At 34.8% G+C, this 27,736-nt stretch overlaps 1 protein-coding gene and 1 non-coding gene across 4 annotated transcripts in view; one reads left to right on the top strand and one right to left on the bottom strand.

Annotated features, from left to right (window-relative positions):
* SKIC3 (SKI3 subunit of superkiller complex) overlaps positions 1-27,736 on the top strand; it is a 92,188-nt gene that overhangs the window by 8,721 nt on the left and 55,731 nt on the right. For all 3 annotated transcript variants that reach the window (XM_005557399.4, XM_045394027.2, XM_073993885.1), the window contains 16 exons: positions 3,585-3,728; positions 5,018-5,109; positions 5,541-5,616; positions 6,101-6,241; positions 9,720-9,818; positions 9,936-10,044; positions 16,376-16,516; positions 17,540-17,641; positions 18,487-18,626; positions 21,001-21,087; positions 21,174-21,277; positions 22,094-22,220; positions 22,850-23,029; positions 23,349-23,473; positions 24,361-24,614; positions 25,868-25,970. In XM_005557399.4, the coding sequence (XP_005557456.3) occupies positions 3,585-3,728; positions 5,018-5,109; positions 5,541-5,616; positions 6,101-6,241; positions 9,720-9,818; positions 9,936-10,044; positions 16,376-16,516; positions 17,540-17,641; positions 18,487-18,626; positions 21,001-21,087; positions 21,174-21,277; positions 22,094-22,220; positions 22,850-23,029; positions 23,349-23,473; positions 24,361-24,614; positions 25,868-25,970 (2,024 nt within the window). The remainder of the gene's footprint in view (positions 1-3,584; positions 3,729-5,017; positions 5,110-5,540; positions 5,617-6,100; positions 6,242-9,719; positions 9,819-9,935; positions 10,045-16,375; positions 16,517-17,539; positions 17,642-18,486; positions 18,627-21,000; positions 21,088-21,173; positions 21,278-22,093; positions 22,221-22,849; positions 23,030-23,348; positions 23,474-24,360; positions 24,615-25,867; positions 25,971-27,736) is intronic.
* On the bottom strand, positions 25,203-25,309 carry LOC123574226 (U6 spliceosomal RNA). Its single transcript, XR_006699117.2, has one exon. It is a non-coding gene; the product is annotated as a U6 spliceosomal RNA (small nuclear RNA).

The raw sequence follows: 27,736 nt of genomic DNA, 5'->3' as shown, positions 1-27,736 counted from the left end.
TCCAGAGCTTGAGGGAGCCCTTTAATCCTTCTTCCATCTTAGCAGGAGAGAAGATAGGTGCCCATCATACAGTGTTGGGCTTGTAGATTTGGCGATGGGAAAAGCTTTCTTCTCGAATGGCCTCTATTTTCTTGGTGAAGTATAAGATGAGACTGGGAGAAGACTTGGTTAGGAGGTTTGAGATAAAAGAAGGTATGAAATAGCTTCTTTCTTTTTTTTTTCGTGGTGGGAAAACAAACATGCTAGTAAGGACTGGAAAGATTAGCAGGCCCTAGTGATTGCCCATTTGAAGTTTCGAGCTATTAAAGTGAAATTAATGAACTCCGCTGTAGTTTTCTCTCTTCGTATTCAGCTTCCCAGGTTTGGAGATGGGCATGATGGGGTTCAAGTGTGGATGGAGAGAAAGATGAGAGGAAAGACATGCAAAGGAGTTGAGGTTGTGATGACAAGGGATTGATGACAGTGGTGAGTCCTGGAGTCTAAGCTGGGTAAGGAGGAATGAGAAATGAGAAGTGGGCTGATAGGCAATGGAAAAAGGGGTTAGGATAGAAAAAATTAGAGAAATCAAAGGTTAAAGATTTGTTACCATGGGTCCACTACAGTAATTGACCTGGGACGGTAGGAGAGGAGCAGATGAGTACTGTGCTGGAAATTCAGATTTTGGATGGGTGAGTAGCGTGGAGGTCACGTAACCGAGAGGCCAGAGTGTTCAATGGGACATCAACATGAAGGTTAGAATGAATACAGGCACTGAGGTGGAAAAGAAGGATACAGAATTTTCACTGAAGGAAAGGGGAGTTAGGAAGTTGGTAGACTGTAGCAGCAAGAAGGCTGTTTTTAGTAGTATAGTTGGATGGCCTGAGCTTCAAAGGCAGTGGGGTTGCTGAATGAGGAAGGAGCAGAAGAGGACTGTAGGTGACAGTGCGAGCGAGGAGAAGCCGCTTCTCATCTCCTAGGCCTGTGGCATGTGAGCTGTAAAAGAAGTCAGCTGCAATCTGTAGGATCTATAGGGGAATTAGCCATGTTTTCATTGAGGCAGAACTTGGTGTGGTAAAAAGAAAGGTTAAAAATATGGAGGGAACTTGGCTGATCCAGATTGGGAGTTTCAGAGGGCACAATGAAGAATTTAGGAGAGTGGTAGGGAGGGAATTGGGCAAGACTGGGGGGTATACATGGCAATATGAGGATGAGTCTAAGGAGTAAACAGATAAAGGATACCCTTGTGAGGTTTAGGTTTCTGGTGGTGACTGATGGAGCCCAGCAGGGATGCAAGGCCATGATAGTATTCATCTTGATTTAGTAGAAGGTAGGTCGTGTGTTCCAAGTGGGGACAGGTTGTGGATGGAGTACAAGAAGGGAAGAAGGACTGTTTCCTTCAGCACTAGGTTTATCTAATTGATGGACGTTTCAGTTATATACAGCACCACCATGGTTGTCTTCTTTCTGTAGGCTTTCTGCAAAATTCAGATACGAATTACACCAAATAGTTAATAATTTATACTAGAGAGACCCAATTAGAAAATGCAGATGGATAGCTGATCAGTTCTAAATGCCTGATTACTAATGTGCAGTAACCCAGAATATTGGTTGAGACTGAATGCATTTTTGAGTAAAGGAATGTTGCATTTGCTGTGGGTTTGTCTGATCGTCACCTTGTCTGCCTTTGGCTCTTTATCACATGGTATGAGTGTCTCTTCAGGGAAGCCTTCTCCAGTTTGTGCAGAGTTCCGTACTTTTTTTCTCTGTGTTCTTTCAGAGTCTCATACCTGCTTTCACCACATTGTTGATAATTTTTTTTTTTTTTTGAGACGGAGTCTCACTCTGTGGCCGAGGCTGGATGGAGTGCAGTGGCGCGATCTCGGCTCACTGCAAGCTCCGCCTCCCGGGTTCACGCCTCAGCCTCCCGACTAGCTGGGACTGCAGGCGCCCAACACCACACCTGGCAAATTTTTTATATTTTTAGTGGAGACTGGGTTTCACCGTGTTAGCCAGGATGGTTTCCATCTCCTGACCTGGTGATCCGCCCACCTCGGCCTCCTGAAGTGCTGGGATTACAGGCGTGAGCCACTGCGCCCAGCCGATAATTATTTTCTTAAACATCCATTTCAGATTCTGAAAAGAATCTGGTCATCAGGCAGATAGTCGGTATTTAACTAACTGCTGGTTGACTATTGCATTTTGTTCAGCAGTTAAGTGCCAGCCATTGTAGCTAGTGTTGGGAACATAAGCATTAATAAGGCGCCAGTGTTTAGAGCTTAACTTTGGTAGTTGCATCATTGTTGTGGTTTGTTAGGAGGCAGCATTATTATGTTGAAGTCAAAATAAATAGAGACACGAATATTTAAATTGAATTTTATTTTGGGAAGCAAGAATTGCAATTTCGGGCATATGCACACAGGCTAAGTGGTCTTTTGTATGTCTGAAGAACAAAGAGAAGGTTGGTCATTTTATTGGAAAGAAAAATGTTGTGTATTATTTTGAAAGGAAGCTCACTGGTACTAGAGAAGCTTTTGGGAGCTGGCAGGCTCTGATTGGTGAGTGACGATGGTAGGTAAAACTAGACTTAGAGTCATGGCAGCTACCGGGGAAAACTAATCTTAGGGTTACAGCAGGCCCTCTCAGCAGCTGGGCTTTTGGAAAATTTAAATCTTGGAGCAGGTGCTATGAGGCCTGAGTGCCTTTTTCCCCGGTGTTCCCTTTACTCTGACTTAGTCAGGTGACAAGAATGACCCAATTTGTGTAATCAGTGTGTTCACAAATAGAATGGAGCTTGTACTGCATATTAGGGACAGATTATTAGAAGTGTTATGTGGATGCACTCAAGTCAAATAATATGACTAGCTTAACTCATGGAAATATTCTTATTTTCTCTAGAGTAATGTAAAACCTTAAGAAGTTAATTTCATTTCAGCTACCGGTTTTGTTTTTCTTTCCCGAGAATATACTTAACTAACTGCTTCAAGCTATTTTATTTTACCTTAGCAAGTAGTTGTTATTTCTGAAAGCAATTATCTCTACATATGATTTTTATTCCAGGTGGCATGTGTTGTTTAAACATTCATTGCCACTATTTATTTTGAACATATTTGGTATGGTCACATCGGGGTGAATCTACTTTCTTAGTCTATAACCGAGAAAAATCCGTGTGTCTAATATGGGGAAACTATCATGGTGAAGGAAATGAAGTGAAATGAGATGGAGTATGATTAAGTGAAATGAGATGGAGAACAGTTTTGTGAGTTTGACTAGTAGCAGTATGGAGACAGGCAGGATGACTGAGTAGTTACTGTTCTTTTTATACCCAGTATTGTCAAAGAGCATGGGGAGGCATTTGGTGGAGGTGTCAGTATCACTTGGGCAGCTTTAAAAAAACCACCTGTTATTTCAAAGCCATTATGGTCACTCATACAGTCCAGCTCCTTCCCCTGAGGAAACTGAAACCAGATAGGTTAAATGGCATTCTGAAGTTTGCCCTGTTAGTGGTAGATACGGATTTCCTGACTCATAAGTAGACTTTCTGTTATTGTTAGTTCATTTGCTTCCAAAATTTACTGACTTGCTCTTTTATTATTTTTTTAAATCAGACAGTGTTAAAACAAGAGAAAAATAACTATAATGCCTGGGTTTTTATTGGTGTTGCTGCAGCAGAACTAGAACAACCTGATCAGGCCCAGAGTGCCTATAAGAAAGCTGCTGAATTAGAGCCAGATCAATTACTAGCTTGGCAGGTATGTAGAAAAAAATTTTTTTTCTGTATTATGGGAATGGATTTTTTTTTTTTTTACATTTTTCAAAATACAGGTTTCAACACTAAACTAAGCATTTAAACCTACATTTGCCCCTTATAAGAAAAAATTTAAATTTATTGGTTTTCTAAACCTAAAAGTTAGTTTAGAAAAAAAGTGGTGCGAAGGATGTTGTTTAACACTATTTAACATCCTACCTAATAGATTATTTCAAATGTGAGCACTCAAATATAAATCTCTACTTTAGTTATATGTGCATATAAAAGACTTGTCCATAATATCATTCTTCATGCTTACTTGAGGAAAAAGAAATGTTTTTTTAATGTTTCCGAAAAATAAAATAATATAAAAATGTTTAATGTTTCTATCTTTGAATGCAAGTTAAATTCTTTTTTCTTACTTAGTGGCCTTAATGTTTTTACTTAGATTCTCCAACTTTTTCACATTTAATAACTTTGTTTGGTATCTCAATCACACCTTTGAAACTGATGAATTCAATGTTGTAGGCCCTGGAGAGTATGAACCTGTTTGTCTTAGGTTCATGTGAATAAGAACTTGAGGATATCTGGTAACAAACTTAGAGAAATTGATGCTTTTATAGTGGACTGAGTGGTTTAGGATATCTGATCCTTCTTTAAAGCAAAAGTGACAATTTTCACAGACTACTTGATTTTTTTTTTTGTTTGATTATATCATATAAAAGTATTGTCACATAGATCTTAAAATTAAATCTTCTCACCTCCCCTCACCCTCTCCACCAATGGTAATGCTATTATGTAGCATGGTTATGCTAGTTAGCTTGATTATGGTTGTCATTTCGCAGTGAATACATATATCAAAATATCAAGTTGTACACCTTAAAAATAAACAATTTTTATATGTCAATGATATTGCAATAAAACACTTTAAAACACATGCTGAAATTAAAAAAAAAATAGTGTCTTATAGTAATCTTACATGGGAAGATTGCGAAATAGCCATTAAAAGTATTTATTATTGTGAAGCACTTCAAATCAATTTTCAAAAGAAAAGGGAATGGTATACCTCTTTATTCCTGTCACCCATACTCAACAATATCCACTTTACCTGTGCCCTCAGACCCCCAGTTATTATATTTAGAGGCAAATCCCAGACAGATCATTTCATTTGTAAATTATAATCTTTTTCATAAATAATCTTTATAGATTATCATATTATTTGGCAAAATAAATGAATGTGAGAACAGCAAATGTTTTAGGAAAAAGAATAATCATGAGTACTTCTTCTTTTAGGGGTTAGCAAGCTTGTATGAGAAATATAATCACATAAATGCTAAGGATGACTTACCCGGTGTTTACCAAAAGCTCCTAGATCTTTATGAAAGGTAAGAAATGTATGAGGAAAGGCCAGTTTCTTTCAAAGCTTGAATTTTAATAAACTGATTAAAATTCATATAGAAGTATTCCAACATTTACTGGGAATTGGGAGGCTTTTTTCTTTCAAACATTTGTCACAGAATCTTTTGTGATTGAAGTAGAATCAAAACACTACTAGTAAGAGGACTGACTAATTTTGGAATTTGATATTATTTTCAGTCAATGTAATAGAAGATAATATTTCTTAGACCTTTTCTTTTTTATGAGGAGCTCATTTTAGAAAATTTTACTGTAGTATGAAAGAAGATATGTTCTAATTTAAAATAGTACCTGAAATTATTATTGGAATACTTAAATTTTAGTGTTTTAAGTCCTTGGTTATTTTTATTAATCAGATTCAAAAATCCTTTTGTGTGTGTGTGTTTTGTTTTTTTCTAAGTGTTGACAAACAGAAGTGGTGTGATGTCTGCAAGAAACTTGTGGATCTATATTACCAAGAAAAGAAACACCTAGAGGTTGGTGAATGATTTTCTGACTTCTTTTAATAATAGATGGGCTGGGCACGGTGACTCACACCTGTAATCCCAGCACTTTGGGAGGCTGAGGCAGGCAGATCACCTGAGGTCGGGAGTTCGAGACCAGTCAGACCAACATGGAGAAACCCTGTCTCTACTAAAAATACAAAATTAGCTGGGCATGGTGGTACATGCCTGTAATCCCAGCTACTCAGGAGGCTGAAGCAGGAGAATCGCTTCAACCCAGGAGGTGGAGGTTGTGGTAAGCCGAGATTGTGTCATTGCACTCCAGCCTGGGCAACAAGAGCGAAACTCCATCTCAAAAAAATAAAATAAAATAAAATAAAATAAAAATAGATGGGGTTCTATGCTTTTGCGATTTTTATATATTAACAGATAAAAATGTTTTTATTTGCAGATTTTACATGTTTATTGACATTTTTACATTTTGGACAAAATAATTTAAAATCTCCTTCTTTAATAGGTGGCTCGAACATGGCACAAGTTGATAAAAACACGGCAGGAAGAAGGTGCAGACAACCAAGAGCTTCATCAACTATGGAGAAAATTGACTCAGTTCCTGGCTGAAAGTATGGAGGACCAGAATAATGAAACTCAGCAAATGGTATTGACTCATTTATTCCATAAGTTTGTTCATGAAAATTGATCATTTAATTGAATTTAGAAAATAGAAACATAATTGATCATTGTCATTTTAATTTCTATTTCCCTAGTAATGTTGAGCATCTTTTCATGTGTTTATTTGCACCTGTGTATTTTCTTTGGTGAAGTGTGTGTTCACATCATTGCTCGTTTTTTACTGAGTTTATTTCTTTTTATGGAGTTTTTTTTTATGTTTAATTTTCATAGGGTTTTGGGGCACAGGTGGTATTTGGTCATGAGTAAGTTCTTTAGTAGTGATTTGTGAGATTTTGGTGCACCTGTCACCCGAGTAGTGTACACTGAACCCAATTTATAGTCTTTTATTCCTCACCCTCACCCAAATTCCCGAAGTCCATTGTATTATTCTTATGCCTTTGTGTCTTCATAACTTAGAGTGAGAACATACAATGTTCTATTCATATGTTCACTTATGAGTGAGAACATATGATGTTTGGTTTTTCATTCCTGAGTTACTTCACTTAGAATAATATTCTCCAGTTCCATCCAGGTTGCTGCGAATGCCATTAATTCATTCCTTTTTATAGCTGAGTAGTATTTCATTGTGTGTGTGTATGTGTGTGTGTCTGTGTGTGTGTGTATATATATATATATCACAATTTCTTTATCCACTCGTTGATTGATGGGCATTTGGGCTAGTTCTATATTTTTGTAGTTGTGACTTGTACCGCTATCAACATGCATGTGCAAGTATCTTTTTTGTATAATGACTTCTTTTCCTCCAGGTAGATACCTAGTAGAGGGATTGCTGGATCAAATAGTAGTTCTACTTTTAGTTCTTTTTTTTTGAGGCAGAGTGTTACTGTCACCCAGGCTGGAGTGCAGTGGTACAATCTCGGCTCACTGCGACCTCTGCCTTCTGGGTTCAAACAATTCTCCTGCCTCAGGCTCACAAGTAGCTGGGATTACAGGCATGTGCCACAATGCCTGACTAATTTTTGTGTTTTTAGTAGAGATGGGGTTTCACCATGTTGGCCAGGCTGATCTCGAACTCCTGACCTCAAGTGACCTGCCCACTTCAGCCTCCCAAAATGTTGGGATTACAGGCATGAGCCACCGAACCTAGCCTACTTTTAGTTCTTTAAGGAGTCTCCACACTGTTTTCCGTAATGGTTGTACTAGTTTACACTCCCACTAGCAATGTAGAAGTGTTTCCTTTTTACCTCATCCACACCAACATCTATTTTTTTATTTTTTTGATTATGGCCATGGAGTAAGGTGGTATCGCATTGTGGTTTTGATTTACATTTCCCTGATCGTTAGTGATGTTGAACATTTTTTCATATGTTTGTCAACCATTTGTGTATCTTCTTTTGAGAATTTTCTATTCATATCCTTAGCCAACTTTTTGATGTCATTGTTGTTTTTTTTCTTGCTAATTTGTTTAAGTTCCTTATAGATTCTGGATATTAGTACATGAATTACCTTGGAAATAGGACATTTAATGATGATTCAATGGATGCTCAAAAAAAAAAAAAAGGATTGTATGTTAGACTAGGTGTTTTGTAAATGCATAATTTTAAATTCATAGAGGCTCTTCTAGATAAAGTCAGAATTATTGGCCTGAGTCTCATGCAGAGTCTGGATGGAGTGGAATTGGTGGTACTCATGGTATCAGAATTTCATTCCCTTGTGTTCATAAGAATCTGCAATACATCAGTAACTTAATCACTATAAAAAATAAACTGAAAATTGACTTTCACAACACTGCTTATGGTGTCTAAAAAGTAGTACCTTTAAAGGTGTGTTTCTTTACACTTCTGAACTAAGAGTACTGAATTACTTTGAGGTTTAACAATTCCACTGTTTAGAGTATTTATATTTAATATTTAGAGTATTTATGCCTAGAAAAAAAGTCTTTATGGTGCAGATTTTAAAGTAATTGAAAAGAATTTTTTGAAAGACTAAAAAAAAATTGGTTTTGAGCCACATTTGGAAAATATATCTATCATTCTCCTTTTTTTATTTGTAACTTTAAAAGTCAACTTAATTTCTTATTATAGTAAATAGTTACTTAATGTACACTTGTTAAACTGAGTGGAATTTTTAAATAAACAAATATAGGTCCTATATAGGATAGGAAGTTCATTTATTTGTATATGTGTTCATTTGTTCACTCATTAATTTGTTTATTCAGAAAATATTTATTGACTACCTATTATGTGTCAGGCAGTGTCCTAAGAGCTGGGGATAAAAATATGAGAATAAGATTTCTTTTTTGTGTGTGATAACATGATTTATCTGTGCATATATTCAGTTGTGGAAAAAATTGAGCAGTGACAAAATTAGGTAGCTTAGCAGTTTCTCTTAAATTATATAATATCATAATATAACTTCATTATTTTCCTTAAAATAGTGTAGGTTACCAGAATTATCAAACACATTCCAAAATAAGTAAAGTAACTTTTTGGATTGTCTATCCTACCCTCCTCCATGACAGAGAATTAATTGTACTTATGATTTTAAGAATTGATTTCTAACTGTTAACAACAGATAAAAGAATGGGGGGATTTATTGTTACCTTGAATACTGAGTATTTAGAAAAAAATGTATCACAGATTTTTCATTTGGAATAATTTTATTACTGTTTTAAAAAATCTTTTATGCTAGGCTGTTTTGAGCTATGTTAACTTTATCAGGGCAGTAAATATTTACTTATTTGTATAGACTTTATACCATACTTTCCAAAGAAAATTTGAGATATTGAACTACATTGTGGCTTTTTGGTGTTAAGTCATGAGTATTCATTTTAAAATGCAGAATGTGTAGCCAACTGAGTGGTGTGAAGTGCTTTATACCACGTGCCTTGGATTCTAGTATTCTGTTCTTATTCAAGACATATTTAGAAGGCCTGTTGGCCATCAAAGTCAGTTAATATTGCATAAGAGAAGTGATGGAATGTTCTTCAGAGTCAGCTAATACTGCATAAGAGAAGTGGTTTCATTTCAGTTCAGTCATATCTCTGCTTTTCTTTTGCCAAAAGTGTCACCTAACTTTTTAACTATTTTTTAAAGGTTGAAGATTTGCTATCATTGAAGATATTTCAAAGAACGTGCTAGTGATTTCAGAAGAATTGTTTTAAAAATGATATGTGAGCAGTAGCAGCTATGCTAGCATATAAGACTATACTCTGGTTGACTACTTTGTAGGAGACAGCAGGCACTGGGAAGTGTGTTTTGTTAAATTAATGTTGTTAATGCATAGTTGTTACTTACCAGTTCAGTGCAGTTTGCTGGCCAATTGGAGTTAGAATGCATTCCAAAACTTGCATATACATTTTTTTCCTCATTGGAGTTGTCAGGGTCAGACTGTAGAATACATTTGCAGTTACTTGAAGGTGTAGTTTGTGTAGGAGAGTCTTATACATTTAATCGTTTGTCATTTAAGTATGATACAGATGATAGCTTTTGTATTTGTTTCAGCTTTTAACTGCTTTTGAGAATGCACTGGGATTATCAGATAAGATTCCTAGTGAAGATCACCAAGTGCTTTATAGGCATTTCATTCAGAGTTTATCCAAAGTAAGTTGATTTTTTAAATCTCTAATGTGACTTGTATGTATTTCTAATTAGGAAAGTGTTCATAAATACATTTTACTACTACTAGAATGTAGTGTATTTTGCTTTTATATTTTCAAGTTGCCTCATGAGACTGCTAGATTGAAGAAGGCCTGTGAAGGAATGATAAACATCTATCCTACTGTACAGTATCCCTTAGAAGTGCTTTGTTTGCATTTAATTGAATCAGGTAATTTCTTCTTTATTATAGTGTGTGTCCTAGAGGTGTGTGATTATGTGAGTGATGGTATTAATCAAAACATGTTTTAGTGTCTACCATGTTTAAGGTGTTGTTTCTGTGTTTCTGAACATAAAAGGAAGTATAATGTGTACTCTTTGTGTACATGAAAAGTCTAATAAATATAGGAAAGTACAGTAATACAGAAGAATTATGAGTTGCCAGATATATTGTTGATCAGTGAAATCTTTTTAATGGTGGGAATTGGAGGGTGTCTTGAATTTTTTTATAGATACTAGATAAATAGGAGTAGGGGAAATGTACTCCAGCTGGCATGAGCAGAGATGTGGAGCTGGGTGCATTTTTTAGGAATGGTAAAATAGGTTTGCTTAATATAGTGGAAGAAATAACTAAGATATATTTTGGCTAAGTAGGTCAGGCTCTATTACACAGAGCTATAAATATCACAGAAAGGATTTTTGGAAAGTTTAGCTGCCTCAGTGTTGATGTTATATCACAGTGTCATAAGAACATTGTTATGAATACTGTAATATTATAAAGTAATTAAATTCCTGAATCTCCTTTTTTAATGAAATAGAGCAAATTCAAGTGGGAGAATTTGTCTCTGTGTATGCTTCATGCTCTTGTATCTTCATGTACTTTCTTTGCGGGGAAGAGAGAAGTGATGACAACTAGCTTGCTGGGAGTTGGCAGAACTGTAGCTGTGGATGTCTTGTGTCCAGGAGTGGTAGTCCACCAGTTTACAAGAGGTTGGCTATATTGGTTTTTCCCACCAGCCTCTTTCCTTTTGGTCAGTATCTGTGCTGAATACATTTTTTTTTTTAATAACCTGAATTTCATGTCTGTATTCTCTTGAGGTGAACAAGTTCACAGAAGTCAGTCACTGAAATAGAAATATTAGTACATATACCAGTGTGGTAGTGATTTTCAGTTATTGCAGAGCTTTACTAATCCATTTAATTTTTTTCACTTTGTTGTTAAATGAGTATATACATGAGAATGCTTTGTATATGAATGACCCTTACATGTGTCATAGTGAAAAAAGGGTTGAAAACTACTGCTAGAGATAACTGTGAAGGAAAATTCCTTGGTAGAAAATGACCATTGCACCTATCTCAGTTCTCCTCACTTTAACTCTCCTTTTAAGTCCTCTTTTACTTTTTTGGTTTTTTTTCCTGGTGTCTGAATGAAAAAACACTGTTACCTTCAGCTCTGGTTTTGGTGGAAGCAGATGCCCTTTGTCTTACTTTAACTGAGTCAAAGATAGATTTAGGAGAGTGCTTTTTACTGCCATAAGGAGAAAGAGAACATAAAAAGTATAGTGAGCAGAGTATAAAGTCTTAAACTAACATGGTATGCAGGACAGGTTGTATAGAAGGTGGACTAGCTCCAGTAGACTAAGTAACACTAGGTTTGAATGAATGAGGAGTATGATAGTGATGATAGAAAGGAACAGATGAATGAAAAAATGAAAGTGATTTCGTAGAGGGAAAGAGGCAAATATCAATTTTAACTTTCACCTCTTCTGAAAAGTTGGCTCAATATGGCCTGATGATTTGTATGAAATGTAGGTTATTGAGAGGAGATGTTAAGGCAGTCAATGGGAAATGCCCATCAGTGGTTTGCAGATTAGAGATCGATACTAAGGGTAGACATATGGTTTGGAAGTAATTTGCATGTAGGTGAAAATGACATGGAATGGTTGCCATCAGAGGAGGACTAAAGGGAAAAATACTGAGAACTATACTTTGGGCAATGCTGGCTGGCTTGGAGGGAAAGAGATGAAAAAGGGAAAGGGAGTAAGTGGAGAAAGAGAAGGGATGAGGTCAGAGAAGAAGGTGGACTTTGATGAGAAACAGCGCAGATGACAGGGAAAGAGCATTTCAGAAAGATTATTATGGTCTGTCTTGACAGATTAAGCCAACTGAGTTTATGATTGTGAGGTTTTTTATTAAGGCTATCTTTTTAAATGAAAGTGATTGAATTAGAGCTTAGATTACAGTGATGGGGAAAGAATAGGAAAAGGCAGGTATACAAAGGAAAGTAGACTTGACCAAGTGCATTAGGGAGTAGTAGGATGAGAAAGTGAAGCCCGCAGAGGGGACAGTAAGCTGTTAGAGGGGTGGGAGAAGAACTGCAATAGCTGCCTGGCAGGAGTGGTGTAAGAAGAAAGAGTTCCTAGGTTACTTAGTTAATACTGTGAGTGTTGCACTGAGACTGAGGAGGATGAGCTACACCAAGCACAAGGAGCATACTTATGAAGTCTTGTTTTTTGTTTTTTTTTTTTCCTGATAGGAAGCTTAGTTCCAAAATTACCCAGATCCTTCCAATTTTAGTGTAAGACTCAGTGTGTTCCAAAGATAAGTAGGCTGATTTTCTTTATTGTATGGCCCCTGGTACCAATTATTTTTCCCTATTCTGCTGCTACTGTTGTTAGTGAAAAATTAATGGCTGGTGTTCACTCTTTTCTCTTTATTTCTTATTCAGCTATTTATGGTTTGCACCATTACCTCAGTCTTGGCTTGCTCACATGCCAAATGACACAGTGAATACTTTGAAAATTCTTTTTGAGGACTAATGGAGTGCTTTCTTAATAAGCATAAATGTAACTATAATGTAGACTTGTCCTTATATTCTAAAAAGCCTACAAAATAATAGAAAAAATAGGATCAACAAATAGGCTACAGAGTTTTGCACATAAATTCAGTAGTTGACAAAGTTCTCTAATAAAGAGATAGTGAAGGGATTATACTGATTGATTAGAAAGTGTCTTGGTTTAAATGAAAAAAATCATTTTTGAGTAAGCTTATAGATTTGTATCACGTAGAATGGAAAGAAAAGGAGGTCTGTATCACAGCAGAAAAGAGTATATGTGGATATTTACACATATGGTAAAACCAGGGAAGAGTTCTTTCCTTTCTGAATTGTTGGTTGCCGGAATTTGTGGAATTGAGCAATTTAGGTTTAGGTATATTTCAAGGTAAAGTAGTATGCTTGAGGTGGAAGTTCAATAGTTAATGTAGGACAATGGGTTGCTATGCTTTTTCTTTTTACTGCTCCTCTAAACCCAACTTTAGTGTATTAAGAACTTCTGAGAATTGTAAGGTCTCTGAAGTCTGAGCCACCCTCCCACAAAGTACTTCAGTATGTACAGAATTTGCTACTTTACAGCAGTTAATTACTGGGTTCTCTTCCACTGAGAACAAATGTATTTCTTTCTCCTTTGTCCTGCTTTGCCTGTTGAGAATTGAATATTCATTTTCAAAATGACTCAGTTTGTAAAGCTTCATATAACAAGTAGTGAATGGCTTTCACAGTTGTCATCTGTTGAAATGTTTTTTTCATGCTAAATGACTTTTTTTATTTATCTTATTTTGCTTTGTTACTGAGATGGGGGAGGATTAGAAAGGTTGGTTCTTCAAATTCAAGCAGAAAAGAGCTGGTTTAAGATTTTGTGCTTTAAAACTATTAGAAAATCCAGGTGAAAATAAAGATATGAATGCCACCAAATTGTACATGTTTTTTTTTTTCCCCCTCTCAAGCTAGGTTTATTTAAAAGAAAAATTAGATAGTTTTTTTGGGATGTCAGAAATGATTTTTTAAAAAACTGACTGTTTTTGTAGTAAACTTTAAGAAACAGAATTTCATAGTTATTACTTAGCATCCAACATGGACCTCTTCAGAATACCCTCTATCCTTGGAATTTTAACATTCATTAGCCCCAAATCTGGCTTGTTTTTTTGAGAAATAAAAATAATATTGTCGGACTGTTTTAAAGTTGTTAAATCTGGAACCTTAGAATCCTTTAAATGTTAAAAAGAGCAGATAAGTAAATAATTTTCTATTCATTTGCAATGAATAGAATTCAAAAGCAATGAATTCTATTTCCTCTGTTTTTGTCCTCCACCAAGGTATTTATTTAGCTAATATTCTCAACAAGAATAAGTATGAAGAAGAGAAGGATTGAGAGTTGAAGCTGAAGTATTCCTTGTCTCTTTATACAAAGATCATTAGTGTTGTTATTACTGTTGCTAGTTTTGAGAACACTATAGAGAATTCCTCTCAGTGCCACTGGGTCATATGCAGAGAATTGTTACCCAGGGCCGAACATGAACATAGTCTCCCCAAATCTTATTTTGTTTTTATTGCTATGCTCCCAGGCTTTAGCAGAGGAAATATGTTGGGAAGATTTACCTTGTTTTAAAAGTCGTTTATGTTCATCTCAGCCTTTTGGAAACTATTTTCATGTACCAACCCACACTTTGATGACCTGTGTGTTGTTTAAACTACCCTAAATATGGATGTTCATTGGAGAGATGCATGATTTTTCTTTCCTATTTTCATCCCGGGTATATTTCCTGTAATACAGGCAGTTTATGTAGTCAAGGTAGTCTGTCATAAACTGTGTTTCTATGGAGGAAGAGTGTTTAGACTCAGATGGGTACAGATAAAAGGTAAGAGTTTGGTAGCTATTTTTTTTTTTTTTTTAGGATGGTGAAGATTTTTAATTTTTTATAGTAATTTTCAGCTGTTACCTGTTAACAGACTAAGCCTTTTTGAACATCAGTCATGATGGTATTTTTAAAGGATCATCACAAAATTTAATGAACACCTACCATGTATCAGATGCCATGCTGGTCTCTACTCTCCAGAGGTTACCATTTAGCCACAGAGGCAATAAAGGCAGAATATACATGTTATAAGACTAATAGTAAAGGTGGTATATGGTATTAGCAAATATTATAGACCTGTGTTCTTTAAGTATGATCTCTGGACCAGTAGCATCAGCATCACCTGGTAACTTCTTAGAAATGGAGACTCTTAGGTCTTAAACAGACCTACTGAACTATAAACTTCAGGGATAGGGCTCAGCAGACTGTGTTTTAACAACTCTTCCAAGTGATTGTGATAGTGCAGACAATGTCTAGTTTAGACAATACCACTGGATCAAAAGGGAAAAATCCGCTAGTTTTCTTGGGAGGATATAGGGTGTATGGAACTAGGCATATTTATTTTTGGATTCATATTTATGGAAGCTATGGTGAGAACATATTGACAAGGAAGTTCATGCCTGGAAGCATAATAGTAGCAGGCTTGTGTCTTTTTCACTGGCTTACTGATCAAAGTAGTATTTCTTCCAGTTTGTGTTCGTATTTTGCCAAACAGTACTGAAGTTTTAACTCTTTAGTCATTATGAAGTCTTTTGATTTTTAGTGCTAACTTGGATTTCTGAATCAGTGTATAACATATTACTGCATATTACTAATGGATTATACATTGGTTTGCAAATGGTTTTCAAAAATTTGAAACATGTAAGCTAGATGGTATTATACAAATAATTTACCTTTGACATCTGTGACTGAAACAATGTTCTACATGTGGTTTGGGCTTATATGTTTTATATGGTTATTAAAGCATTGGATCTTTGTTTTCAGGAATTTTTTTCCCCCATATTTATTGCTTCAAGTTGTAGTCTGTCTTTTTAAGAATTCTCCTATATGATTAAATGATTTCTTAAAGTTGTGAATGCTATTCACAATTTATTCTAAAAATAGAAATTCCAATTTTTGTTTGTTTTTAAGCTTTTCTGGGATTGAGATTGGAGAAAATGGAAATATTACAAAATATATAAAGTTTTCTAAACTATTTTACCAAAATAAATTTGAAAATAAAATAAATGTAGGCATTGGATGACTATTTCATAAGTGTCACAATTCACTTATGTAGAAAAAAATTGTCTTAGAAAAATGTGGAAATGTACTGGTGAATTTGTAGACTTAAGCGGAATGTGACTAAGTCTTTGTGCAGTGTCCTGATGAGTAACCCGCCTATCTTGTGATCCTTGGATGCTGGAAGAGTCCACTGGATCTGACTGCCATGTCTCTAGCAGTGCGTGGTTGCCTAGGAAGAGAACTTGAGGAAGATACTCTGCTTTGACAAGGGTTCCTTCATTTAACAATCAAAATTGTTACAGCTGGCAAGCAGTAGGCTATGTGACTTAGTCTACTGGCAAGTAGCAGGTTTCTTGTCTGAAATCCTAAAGTGGTTTCTACTTCCAGTATTTAAGAAGATAAAAAAGCATCATTTTTTAATTTAAGCGTTAATATTTTCTGCATTTGCTGGTCTATTTAATTTTTGAATTTCTGGAATCAGCATGTGGTGAAGGATGCATAAGAATATAAAGGCAGATTCTGAGATTTAAGAATATGGGTTTGGGCATTTAGAAACTTGATATATATGTGTATATATATGTATATATATATATACACACACACACACACACACACACACACACACAAATAACCTTTTCTTTTAATTCCAGGAAATCTTACTGATGAGGGACAGCAGTATTGTTGTAGATTAGTGGAAATGGATTCAAAAAGTGGTCCAGGCCTCATTGGCTTAGGCATTAAAGCACTGCAAAACAAAAAGTATGAAGATGCTGTTAGGAACCTAACAGAAGGTAAATGTACAGTGTATGGCATGTAACATGAAGTATAATTATTATTCAGTCAGTAAGCATTTATCTTTGAGCCTTTCTTTAAGGAATGTATATCTAAGGTGGAAGGGAAAAAATGTACCTACATACCTTGAACTCTGCTTAGATTTGAACTTTGACTCTGCTAATCACTAATTTCAAAACCTCAGAAGAGTTCATTAAACTTTCTGTGTGTCAGTGTTTTCATTTGTAAAATAGGGATATCTATATATAAAGAAAAGAAAAGGAAAAGAAAAAAAGTGAAAGAAAAGAAAGAGAAAAGCAAAGAGAAGAGAAAAGAAAAGAGAGAGGGAGGGAGGAAGGCAGGCAGGAAGGCAGGAAGGCATATATGTAGATATATATGCCTTAGGAACCTAGGCTTTAATTTATTCTTATTAGGTATGATGTTTCTGGAAGAACCTACATTCAAATTATAGATCTGAATGGTAAATACAAGCCAGGTAGGTAGTTTAAGAGAATGGAAGGAACATTTTAGGCAGAGATGAATCTGTGAAATAGCCTGAACTGAGAGGCTGTTGTTCAGAGAACTGCAGGTAGTTCACCAGGGTTTGAGAATGAAGTGTATGCGCAGGAGGGGACAACAAGTGAAATAGTAGAAGGGCCTAGCTAAACCTTGGTAAGTAGGTTGCACATTATCCTGACAACAGTGGGGAATCAGTAAAAGATTTTTAGCAGGGGAATGTTATAATCTGATTTGTATTTTTAGAGATATTCTAGCTACAGTGTAAAGAATGCACTGGGGTGGATGGCAAGCACTTGCCGTGATTTGGGATAAAGATGGTTGAGTTGAACTGAAGTGGTGTTGGTAGAGATGGAGAAAAATGTGTGGAGGGGAATGAATTGAGGCAGAGAATCAGTGTGACTTTGTGACTGATAAGATACCAGAGATGAAGAGGGGAGGAGTCTGATTTAGAGAGTAGGCAATGGTGCCATTCATCTATGTAGTCACAGAAACCTTGGTTTTTGTGGTTGTTTTTATCCTTTTAGGGTTAAAGGAAAGCCCTGTCTGCACAAGTGGATGGTATCATCTGGCAGAAGCCCAAGTCAAAATGCATAGACCTAAAGAAGCTATTCTTTCATGCAGTCAAGGTATTTTTGATACCTTTTGGGTTGACACATAAGGGTGACCAACCCTATTTGTTTTTATCTTAAAGGACAAAGATAGTGATTTTAAAAACCAAAATGCTATATTTTGTATTTTAAATTGCTAATTTTAATTTCACTGAGGTTAAATAAAAGTCTGCATATGTGTATACTAGTGTGTTTATTTTTAAACTGGCAATGAATATTTAGCAACATTTTCTTGCATTTGGAATATCGACATAGTCAGTTTAGGCTTTGGTGTGGAGGTCCTCTGTCTTTGTAACAAGGAAGTTTCTGGTATGTCCAAGACATACGAGTTTTTAATTTCTCGGATATAGAGAGGGGAAACCTTAGGTATCTTGGAAGCCTATTTGAATGTGACAGGGTGAGGAGTGGGGACAGGAAATCATGAAAGTGGTTCACTGTTTCTGACCCACCTGGTAGCTTGCCCTCTGTCACTGAGAAATAGTTCACCTTGGTCCATTCTAATTCAGCTGCTTTCCCCTTCCAGTATCTTTATTTCTTATATTTGTTACAGGTGCTTTGGTTATGGGCTAACCTTTATTGCTTAGCAGATATAGATAGTCATTGTCATTTTTTAGGATGTTCAGTTTTATTATATGTTGTGTGAAGATAGAGGTTTTAAATTCAGGTATGCTCTGTTTTAAATTCAGGTCTTTCCATAAGGAATTCAGGGAAGAATTTATATTTAACTTTGAGTTATTCTTCATGTATATTGTTTTGGAAATTTATGCTTATTGTGTCTGCAATTTATTATATGTCATCCTTAAAAAAGAAAAAAAACTGAAGTGATATGGCTGTTTTCATTTGGATACCCTTAATTTTGTCAGCTCTGAAGATCATAGATAATCTTGGTGCGTCTGGTGACCGTCTTTATCAGAGGAATCTTTGTCTTCGTTTGAAAGCAGAGGCTTTGATTAAACTCTCAGATTATGACTCTTCAGAGGAAGCAATTCGTACTCTTGATCAGGTAGTCTTACCAAGTTTGTTTCTTCAACTGTAGTTAGTTTCCAGTCAACCAGGCAACAACCATTCTATGCCTACCACGAATATTTACTTATACAGATTTTGTGTTAGAGGTATGAATTCACCACATCTGCACTTTCATAAGTCATTCATACATTTGGGCACTTCTAGAGTGATTTGTTTGCCTTTTGATTAAGGACTTACAGTACTTATCATACAAGACTATTTCTTTAGTTCTAGACCTCATTCTCCTTTCTTCCTGTTGCCCTCTTAGGTTATTGCTACTTGATTATTATTAATTTGAGATTCTAAATTTTTTCCTCCAGGAAATATTCTGCAGATTTGACCAGAATAATTAAGGACACTGTTAGCTTCATGGTAGAGAATGTTTGTTTCATTCAAAGAAAGATTGATATTTCATAATGAAAACAATTTCTTAGTGTTTTGAGTTCAAGCAATTTGAAATTCCATACTAAAAAAATCTATAACTGGTAAATTAAAAATTATAACATTATGCCCTAAAGATTTTTTGTCAGGTAAAGACTATTACTGGTTTAAAATTAAAATTGAGTTTTTAAATCAGTTTTATATATTTCAAAGGGCTTTGTATTTCATAATATTTCTTTCAAATCAGAACCGTTGTCAGCATCCTTCAAGAATTAATATTTTCTTGTTTTCTTTTTGCTATCCCACCAATAGTGTATTTTGTGTGAATGCTTTATAAAGGTTTTTCAAATAATATTTTTACAAAAAGACATACGACTACTAGTTTGGAGAACTAGCAGAGTCTAGGTCTGAGATAGGAAGTGTACAAGATGAACCAAGAACACCTTGTCATGCTAGAAAGCAAGAAACTATAAAAGGGCTCAGACTACAAAAGGGCTCAGGAGCTAGCATAAAGAGATTCTTACTGGCTAAAGAGGGCATTACTAATGTGGTATATTGAAACACATCAAATATGTTAAATGCATGTGTTCATGATGATACAGAAAACAAAAAATCAGCAAATGTCCTCAAGAAAACAAATCTTTGGGAGGATGCTAAAAACCCAACTGTGAAGAATAAAGGCATTTATCCTGCCTTTTCTATCTGAATCATTCCTCAGGATAATGAAATAATGAAGGGAGGAGAAATGTGTCTGTTGAATTATTCTGTCTAATAAGAGAAGATGACAGAAAATCACCATTTTGCAATCCTCAGTGAATTAACAGATCTAGGTGTCAAGGGTTAGTGGCTACTAACATCACAAAAAGACAATCAGGCTGAGCACAGTGGCTCATTCCTCTAATCCCAACACTTTGGGAGGCCGAGGCAGGCGGATCACTTGAGGTCAGGAGTTTAAGACCAGCCTGGCCAATATGGTGAAACCCCATCTCTACTAAAAATACAAAAATTAGTCAGGCTTGGTGGTGCACACCTGTAATCCCAGCTACTTGGGAGGCTGAGGCAGGAGAATCACTTGAAGCCAGAAAGCAGAAGTTGCAAGTCAAGATCACACCATTGCACTCCAGCCTGGGCATTGAAGCAAGACTCTGTCTCAAAAAAAAAAACAAACAAACAAAAAAAAAACAAACAAAAAAAGACAATCAAACACAAACAAATGCAAATACACCTGAAGACCTAAGGTGTCATTGGGAATCTTCAAACCTCTAAACCCAACTACTCATATACAGAAAATACAGGGAACCAAGGAACATGTTAAACACCTTGAGAATATATTTAGCAAAATCCAGACTCTAAGAAACTGTGACAAATAGGCCATATTTTTCAACAGTTAAATTGTAAGGAAGAAAAAAAAGAGGAAGGGGGCCTTATTGATTAAAATAGACTTAAGGCATATCAGTCAGTTGAAATATATATATCTTCTTTGGATTTTGATTTTTAAAATTGTTCAAATATTTTATGAGACAAGTGAGAAATTTGATGATGTTAAGGATGTTTGTTGGTTTTCTTTAAGTATAGTAATGGTAATGTGGTTATGTAACTTAGAAATGAACTTTTAGATATAGATACTGAAGTATTACAGATAAAAAGTTACAATATCTGGGATTTGTGTCAAAATAATCTGAGCAGAAGTGTGGTAAAATTGGTGGAGGTATAGATGAAAAGAATGATTGCTTGTGAGTTTGTGGTTTTGTGGCTGGATGATGGGTACATGTGGGTTTATTATACTAGTTTCTGTAATTTTTTATGTATATGAGATTTTCCCTAATAAAAAGGTTATAAAGAGTGAAGATGTGTTAGTAGTGATAGAAATCAGGACCTCTATTTCTTTATTCTATTAGGATCCTGCTTTTCTGTGTTCATTCTTTAATTAAAGCAAACATTGCTGTGGTTGTGTTGAAGATTTATAGCAGTTCTTCACAATTATTTTCTAGATTTCTGATGCAGATAATATCCCAGGACTTTTGGTTCTCAAAAGCTTGGCCTATCGGAACAAAGGTTCATTAGATGAAGCTACAAAGGTTGGCTTTTTTATTCAAACTGAGCATTTTTTGAGTTAAAAGTCATTTTTATTTGGGTATAGAATTGACAGGTATCTACTTTATAGATTATGGAAGACCTTCTCTCTTCTTACCCTGACCTAGCTGAAGTTCATGCCCTTGAGGCTTTGATTCATTTCACTAAAAAGGACTATCTACAAGCAGAAAAATGGTAAGGATATATAGATTGCTCATAGAACCATTTACATCTTAGTTTTTTTGTGTTTCTCAAAAATTCAAAATGAGTAGGCTTGATGAAGATTTGATTTTGTATGAATTTGATCTTTGTAGGCTTTTAAGTTTTAGTATTTTTAAGAAATGTATTTAGCATGTTGTATAGTAGCTATAAAAAATTACATGAGGAGTTTCAAATCTAATTAGCTGATCTTGGCTGGGCATGGTGGCTCACACCTGTAATCCCAGCACTTTGGGAGGCCAAGGCAGGTGATCTCTTAAGCCCAGGAGTTCAAGACCAGCCTGGGCAACATGACAAAACGCCATCTCTACTAAAAATACAAAAAGTAGCTGGGTGTGGTAGCACATGCCTGTAGTCCCAGCTATTCAGGAGGCTGAGGCACGAGAATTGCTTGAACCTGGGAGGTGGAGATTGCAGTGAGCCAGGACCATTCCACTGCACTCCAGCCTGGGTGACAGAGCGAGACTCGGACTCAAAAAAAAAAAAAAAAAATCTAATTAGCTGATCATCGTGTTCACTAAGCAGATGTAATGTTCAGTATAGTCTGAACACTTAGCACATGGTAGTGCTAAAAGGCCACTGTGCTTTTTTAAGCTCCTCTTCTTCAAAAACAAATCACTTCTTTCCTGGTGATAATATAAATCCTAAAGTAATGATTCGTTTCTAATTTGGCACCTCTGAATCACTCAAACTTTGATTGTTCCAACTAGGAGTTGCCTATATTTTGTGTGTGTGTGTGTGTGTGTGTGTATTTATTTTACTCTTTCTTTTTATTACCCTTTGGTGACTTAGTTTTCAGACAGCTCTTGAGAAAGATACTGAAGTTGCAGAATATCATTACCAACTTGGATTAACATACTGGTTCATGGGTGAAGAGACAAGAAAAGATAAAACAAAGGCTCTTACCCACTTTCTGAAGGTAAAGCAAGTGCTGCAATTCAATTCCTAGTTGAAATGGCATTATAAAATCATAAATAATAATCATATAAGTTAGTTACAGTTGCTCCTTACTGAACTGTTTTTTGTGCTTTATCTTTCGTACGTAAGGTTTTGTGATGGTGTTATATGGGTTTTCAAGGAAAAAATTAAAACATAAAATGTAAAAGTTACTTTTTAAAAAGCATGTGTTCTAGAAAATGAGACATAATTATCTCTGGTAAACAACACTTTTTAGGTAATTTTCACTGTAGTTTTATGAGCATACAAGTTAGATGTTTAAATTCCTGTTTTTTTAGATGTTTCACATCTATAAGTCGTGCATTCTTATCTTGACTTGTAAGAGCAGATTAATTCAGTAGCAGCTCTAATTTCACATTTCCTTTACCAAAAAAGAAAATATTTTTATACTTCCGTTTACTTTCTATAAGCAGTGAGGGACAGCTTTCCTGTCTGTTTTAAATCTTACATTAAAGGATTTTTGGCATATTTTTGTATGTTTAATGAAATTATTTCTTTTTTCTTTAATCTGTGTATTTATCTTCTGTATTTGTAAAGATATTCATTAAATGAACTTTTAATATCCTGGTATTATCAATATTTATTTCAAAGGCTGCAAGACTGGATACATATATGGGCAAAGTTTTCTGCTATTTAGGTCATTATTATAGAGATGTGGTGGGAGATAAAAACAGAGCTCGTGGATGTTATAGGAAAGCCTTTGAATTAGATGACACTGATGCTGAATCTGGAGCTGCAGCGGTTGACTTAAGTGTGGAGCTTGAAGATATGGTATGTCTAATAACCACTTTTGCTTTTTGTTTTTTTATCCTGAGTATATAAATGAAAATATTTTTATATATGTATATTTGAAAGTTATTAGTTTTTTTTCTATAGGTGCAATATAAATATTTTCACTTCTATAAGTAAAATTTTTTTCCATTGGCAGATATTAAATTACTAACGAGTTATCGTTGAAACTGTAGTTTGGCGTATACCAGTGTAAGTTTAAGAAATCAGAAGTGGGAAATGAAAATATATTTGTGTACTTTACATGAGCGTTCTTTTTATAATGTTCAAATATCTAATATTAGTATTTTCTTCTCATTAGGAAACTGCTTTAGCTATCCTAACAACAGTAACTCAAAAGGCAAGTGCTGGAACGGCAAAATGGGCCTGGCTTAGGCGAGGACTATACTATTTGAAAGCTGGCCAGCATTCTCAAGCAGTGGCTGAGTAAGGCACCTTATTGTATTTAAACTATGTTAGACAAGCATAACGTTCCTTAAATTAAGCATTATTTATACCCCAAATGAACTTTACCGATTGTCTCTTTATGATTGATCGGTGTTTATTGTCTATAGGGCAGTGGAATTGCAGAGATGGATTACATGATGTCCTGTTGTTGAGGAGATAGCCAGATTAGTGAATTGAAGTCTTAATAAATATGTATAGTAGTTCTCAATAGAAGTTTTAGTGATGAGAAGCTGAGGTACATATCTTTATTGTTCTGCTGACATACATTGTTTTTGGCAAGGGAGACATTTGGCTGCCTCAAGGGCATTGGGAGCAGCTCATATATGATCAATTTGAGTCATTTGGTTTGAACAGTACTTTGTAAATAAATGTATTTGGATCAAGATAAACTTGTTTCTGGTTTATGTTAGTATCTAGAGTACAGGCATTTTCACGGAAATGGAATTTGATCAGATATTTAAAGCATGCCTATTGTTTCCGTATTTAAACTGTGGTATTTCTGTTTGGTAAAAGGATTGCTGGTGGGGGATTATGGACTGATGAGACAAACTGAGATGGACACCTGTCCTGGTAGGATAGAAAACTCGAGTTCTTCGAGATAATCAAGGAAAAGAAATTTTGTTCAGCACTTTTTCAAAAAAAGCATTTTATTCTTATTTGTTCCAAAATTAAAACATTTCTTAGTATTAAAAAAATTAATCATAAAAGGAACAGATTTACCTACTTTAAATAGCACTTTTATAAGTAGAAGGAGCCACAGATATGTATGCAATTCAATTACTTGAATTATTTATTTTATATTTTCCTTTCAGATTTGGAGATAGTTCCATAACTTTTAGTTCTCTTACGGTTTTTTAAAATTTTAGTTTACAGGCAGCACTAAGAGCAGACCCAAAGGACTTCAATTGTTGGGAATCATTAGGAGAGGCATACTTAAGCAGAGGAGGCTACACAACAGCTTTGAAGTCCTTCACGAAAGCCAGTGAGCTGAACCCAGAATCCACATACAGTGTGTTTAAGGTTGCAGCAATACAGCAGATCCTAGGCAAATATAAGGAGGCTGTAGCTCAATACCAGATGATCGTTAAAAAGACAGAAGATTATGTGCCTGCTTTAAAAGGTAATTAATTTTTAATAGCTCCTTTGACTTTTATGATCCTGAAGTATAAAATCTTTGAGTAGATTTCCTGCCTAAATGTATTGAATAACGTGAAAAAAGGACTTCTTTAGTCAACAGCAAGCATCCAGTATGAACCTCTTACAGTATAACTTATATAAATTTGAATATAAAAAGATCAAATCTTGTTTCATAAGTTAATAAATAGTAATATGATAGAGATTTAACTTGTAGACAAACAGTATAACTATTAGATCTAAAAAACGATCTCTGAAACATGTTTCCCTATTCTTACATTTTGATAATTAATTCATTATGTCTCCAGAATATCTTAATACCTTTCATTACTTTGTAAGTTATATAAGCTCATTAAAATTTTTTTAAACTTTAGAGACATCTTGCTTTGTTTTATAGTTATCTATTTTTGGTAGTATAAAATAAAATACCACCATCCAGATATAACCTACATTTTTAATGATTGTATTAAAAAACTGGGAGCTCATTATATGTGCTTACTCTCCTCCCTTTCCTCCTTCTTTTTTTTAAAGAAACTGTTTTTTATTTTCTGTTTTTTTTTTTTTTTTTTTTTTTTTTTTTAAGGAACACTTTACGAATTTTTGTGTCATCCTTGCTCAGTAGCCATGCTAATCTTCTTTTTATCATTCAAGTTTTGGTATATGTGCCGCTGAAGTGAGCACATAAATAGTGTAAATAGTATATTATAAGTGACAAATAACTTAGGGCTTGAAACTTTTTTTTTAATTTTGTAAAACTCTTTCCTCAAGAGAAGGAGAACTCACATTTATGAAATCTTTACTAGGCACTTTAGGAAATCACTATTTCATTTAATTCTTATAGTATAGCTTGCTATACAGATTTTAATATAAAAAGATCATATCTTGTTTCACAATAGTTAATAAGTAGTAATATGATGGAGAGTAACATACAGATAATATCCGCATTTTTGTAGCCAAAGTTTTACCAGGTAAGTAACTTGCCCAAAAACAAGGAAATTCTTGGGTTCCGTAGATAACTTTTTAATAACTTCTAGTGCATGTTTACGCCAACAGAACTCTTCCATTTGAATTTCTTATTGAATCAATGTAGGATCATGCTTTAAGATAATTTTATAACATACCATTAAGTTTTATTTTCTGGAAAGTGCTTTAAAATAACACCAATAAATTTATTTGATGTTCATTTTAAGTGTTTGTTTTATGTGTTTTAATAACAGTGACAAACTTACCTGATTTTAGGTTTGGGTGAATGCCATCTTATGATGGCAAAAGAAGCTCTAGTTGATTATCTTGATGGAAAAGCTGTAGACTACATAGAAAAAGCACTGGAATATTTTACTTGGTTCGTATTATTCTTATTATTTATTGTTTATTTTTGTAATATTATAATGAAGCCAAATTTAGAAGATCATTTTATGTATTCTGCTAGATAAAGCAATTACTCAGAATGTCAAACATAAAGAATAACAGACAAGCCAATTCATTCTGTAACATACATGTTGTATTAATTTTGCACTTGGGGAAACAGATGTAATTTCTTCTGCTCTTAGTAGTGGCTGGCATCCTAGATGCATAGGAAAGAATAGGAAGGAAGGAGCAGTCTGCTTGTGGAACAGCAGCTCTGACACCATGTGTTAGTGTTCTCTTTCAGTAGGCCTGGAAATGAGTATCTTTAATTGGAACCAATTGGGAAATAGGGCTGTAGGTGCTCAATACACTTTACATTCAGTGGTAAGAGCCAATTGTAGGATTATTAGTAGGTGTTGAAGGTAAGGGGAAATGACAATCTGATTGCTTCTGAAGAGAAACTGTGAAGGAAAAAAGTGATGTGTCTAATAACAAGAAAGGAATCAGAAAATTTCGAGTAGATTTGGCATTTTATAGAAGTGTGAATTCATTCGTTAGGTCAGAAAAAGTGTTACATGTGGTAGATGACTTCCAAAAGTCCACAAGTTAGATGTACATTTGAATTTTTTGTAACTCTTAAAAATCTTCTACCTTCCCTACTTTCCTGCTTGGTTTCTTCTCTGTTTTCTATTTATTGGTTGTTCCAGGATTGCTTTTCATATGAACCAAATATGAAATGAAAACTAACCCTTTTTTATCTCACTGAATTTTATTCCTTCTTTTCAAGTCTCACATAATATAGTTCTTTCTAAAGAGAAGGTTACTGTGTAAAGGGCATGCTTTATTTGAACTGGTATTTAACAGTAAATGTGAACCTTTGGGTGACAGTACCTTAGCTACACAAATACTGCCTTTCTGAGCCTAGGATATGTTATTCTGGATAACATGTAACATAACCCGTTAGAAGGTGGCATATAAAACAGTTATTATCTCCAAATGTATATTTACTTCTAGAATTACAAGGCATTAATACTATCACAATTATTGTGTAAGAGTGATATAAGTTACTTCAATTTATAGATATTTTATTTTTATTGAACTTAAAATAAGAATTTAGGCTGTTAAAATTGCCTCTGTTTTACTTTTCCCCTCTTTTTTCATTTTTTGCTGTCAATCTTAGAAATTTTGCTAAGATATTTAGGCAAAGGAACTCCAAATCATATTGCCCTTCCTTCTGATTCTCAGTAGGCTTTCAGTCATGACCACAATAATTAATATTATTTCTTAGGAAGACATTGGAAAATGATTTTTGGCTGGACTCCATGAGTAGAAAAGGCTATGAAAAATGTTCCATCTGCTTATCCATCTGCCAGTAACATAGCAGCTTGTGATAGCTGATTATTGAGACTTGGCTTAAATGAAATTGCCATGTTTTATTTATAAGATCTTGAGAAGTAAAAAATGAAGAGAAATGTATAGCTGAAGTTTTTCTCATTCTAAAAGGAATTGCCCTCTGTCACCATAATTAATATTTCTCTTTGCTTTTTGAGCTTGTTCATTCAGTCTGCTCTTGTATCAATAAATGTAGTTCTTCAGATTTTCATGTTTAGATTTTTGGTTTTTTTTTTTTTTTTTTTTTTGGTCTCAGGGTATTAATGTTCAACATCACCAATCATCAGGAAAATGCAAATCAAAACCACAGTAAGGTATCATCTCACCCCAGTTAGGATGTCTGTTATTCAAAAGACAAAAAATAAAGGC

This window comes from Macaca fascicularis, chromosome 6, assembly GCF_037993035.2.
Source record: "Macaca fascicularis isolate 582-1 chromosome 6, T2T-MFA8v1.1".
NCBI lineage: Eukaryota > Metazoa > Chordata > Mammalia > Primates > Cercopithecidae > Macaca > Macaca fascicularis.
The sequence above is the reverse complement of the archived record's forward strand: the minus strand, read 5'-3'. Positions and strand labels throughout refer to the sequence as shown.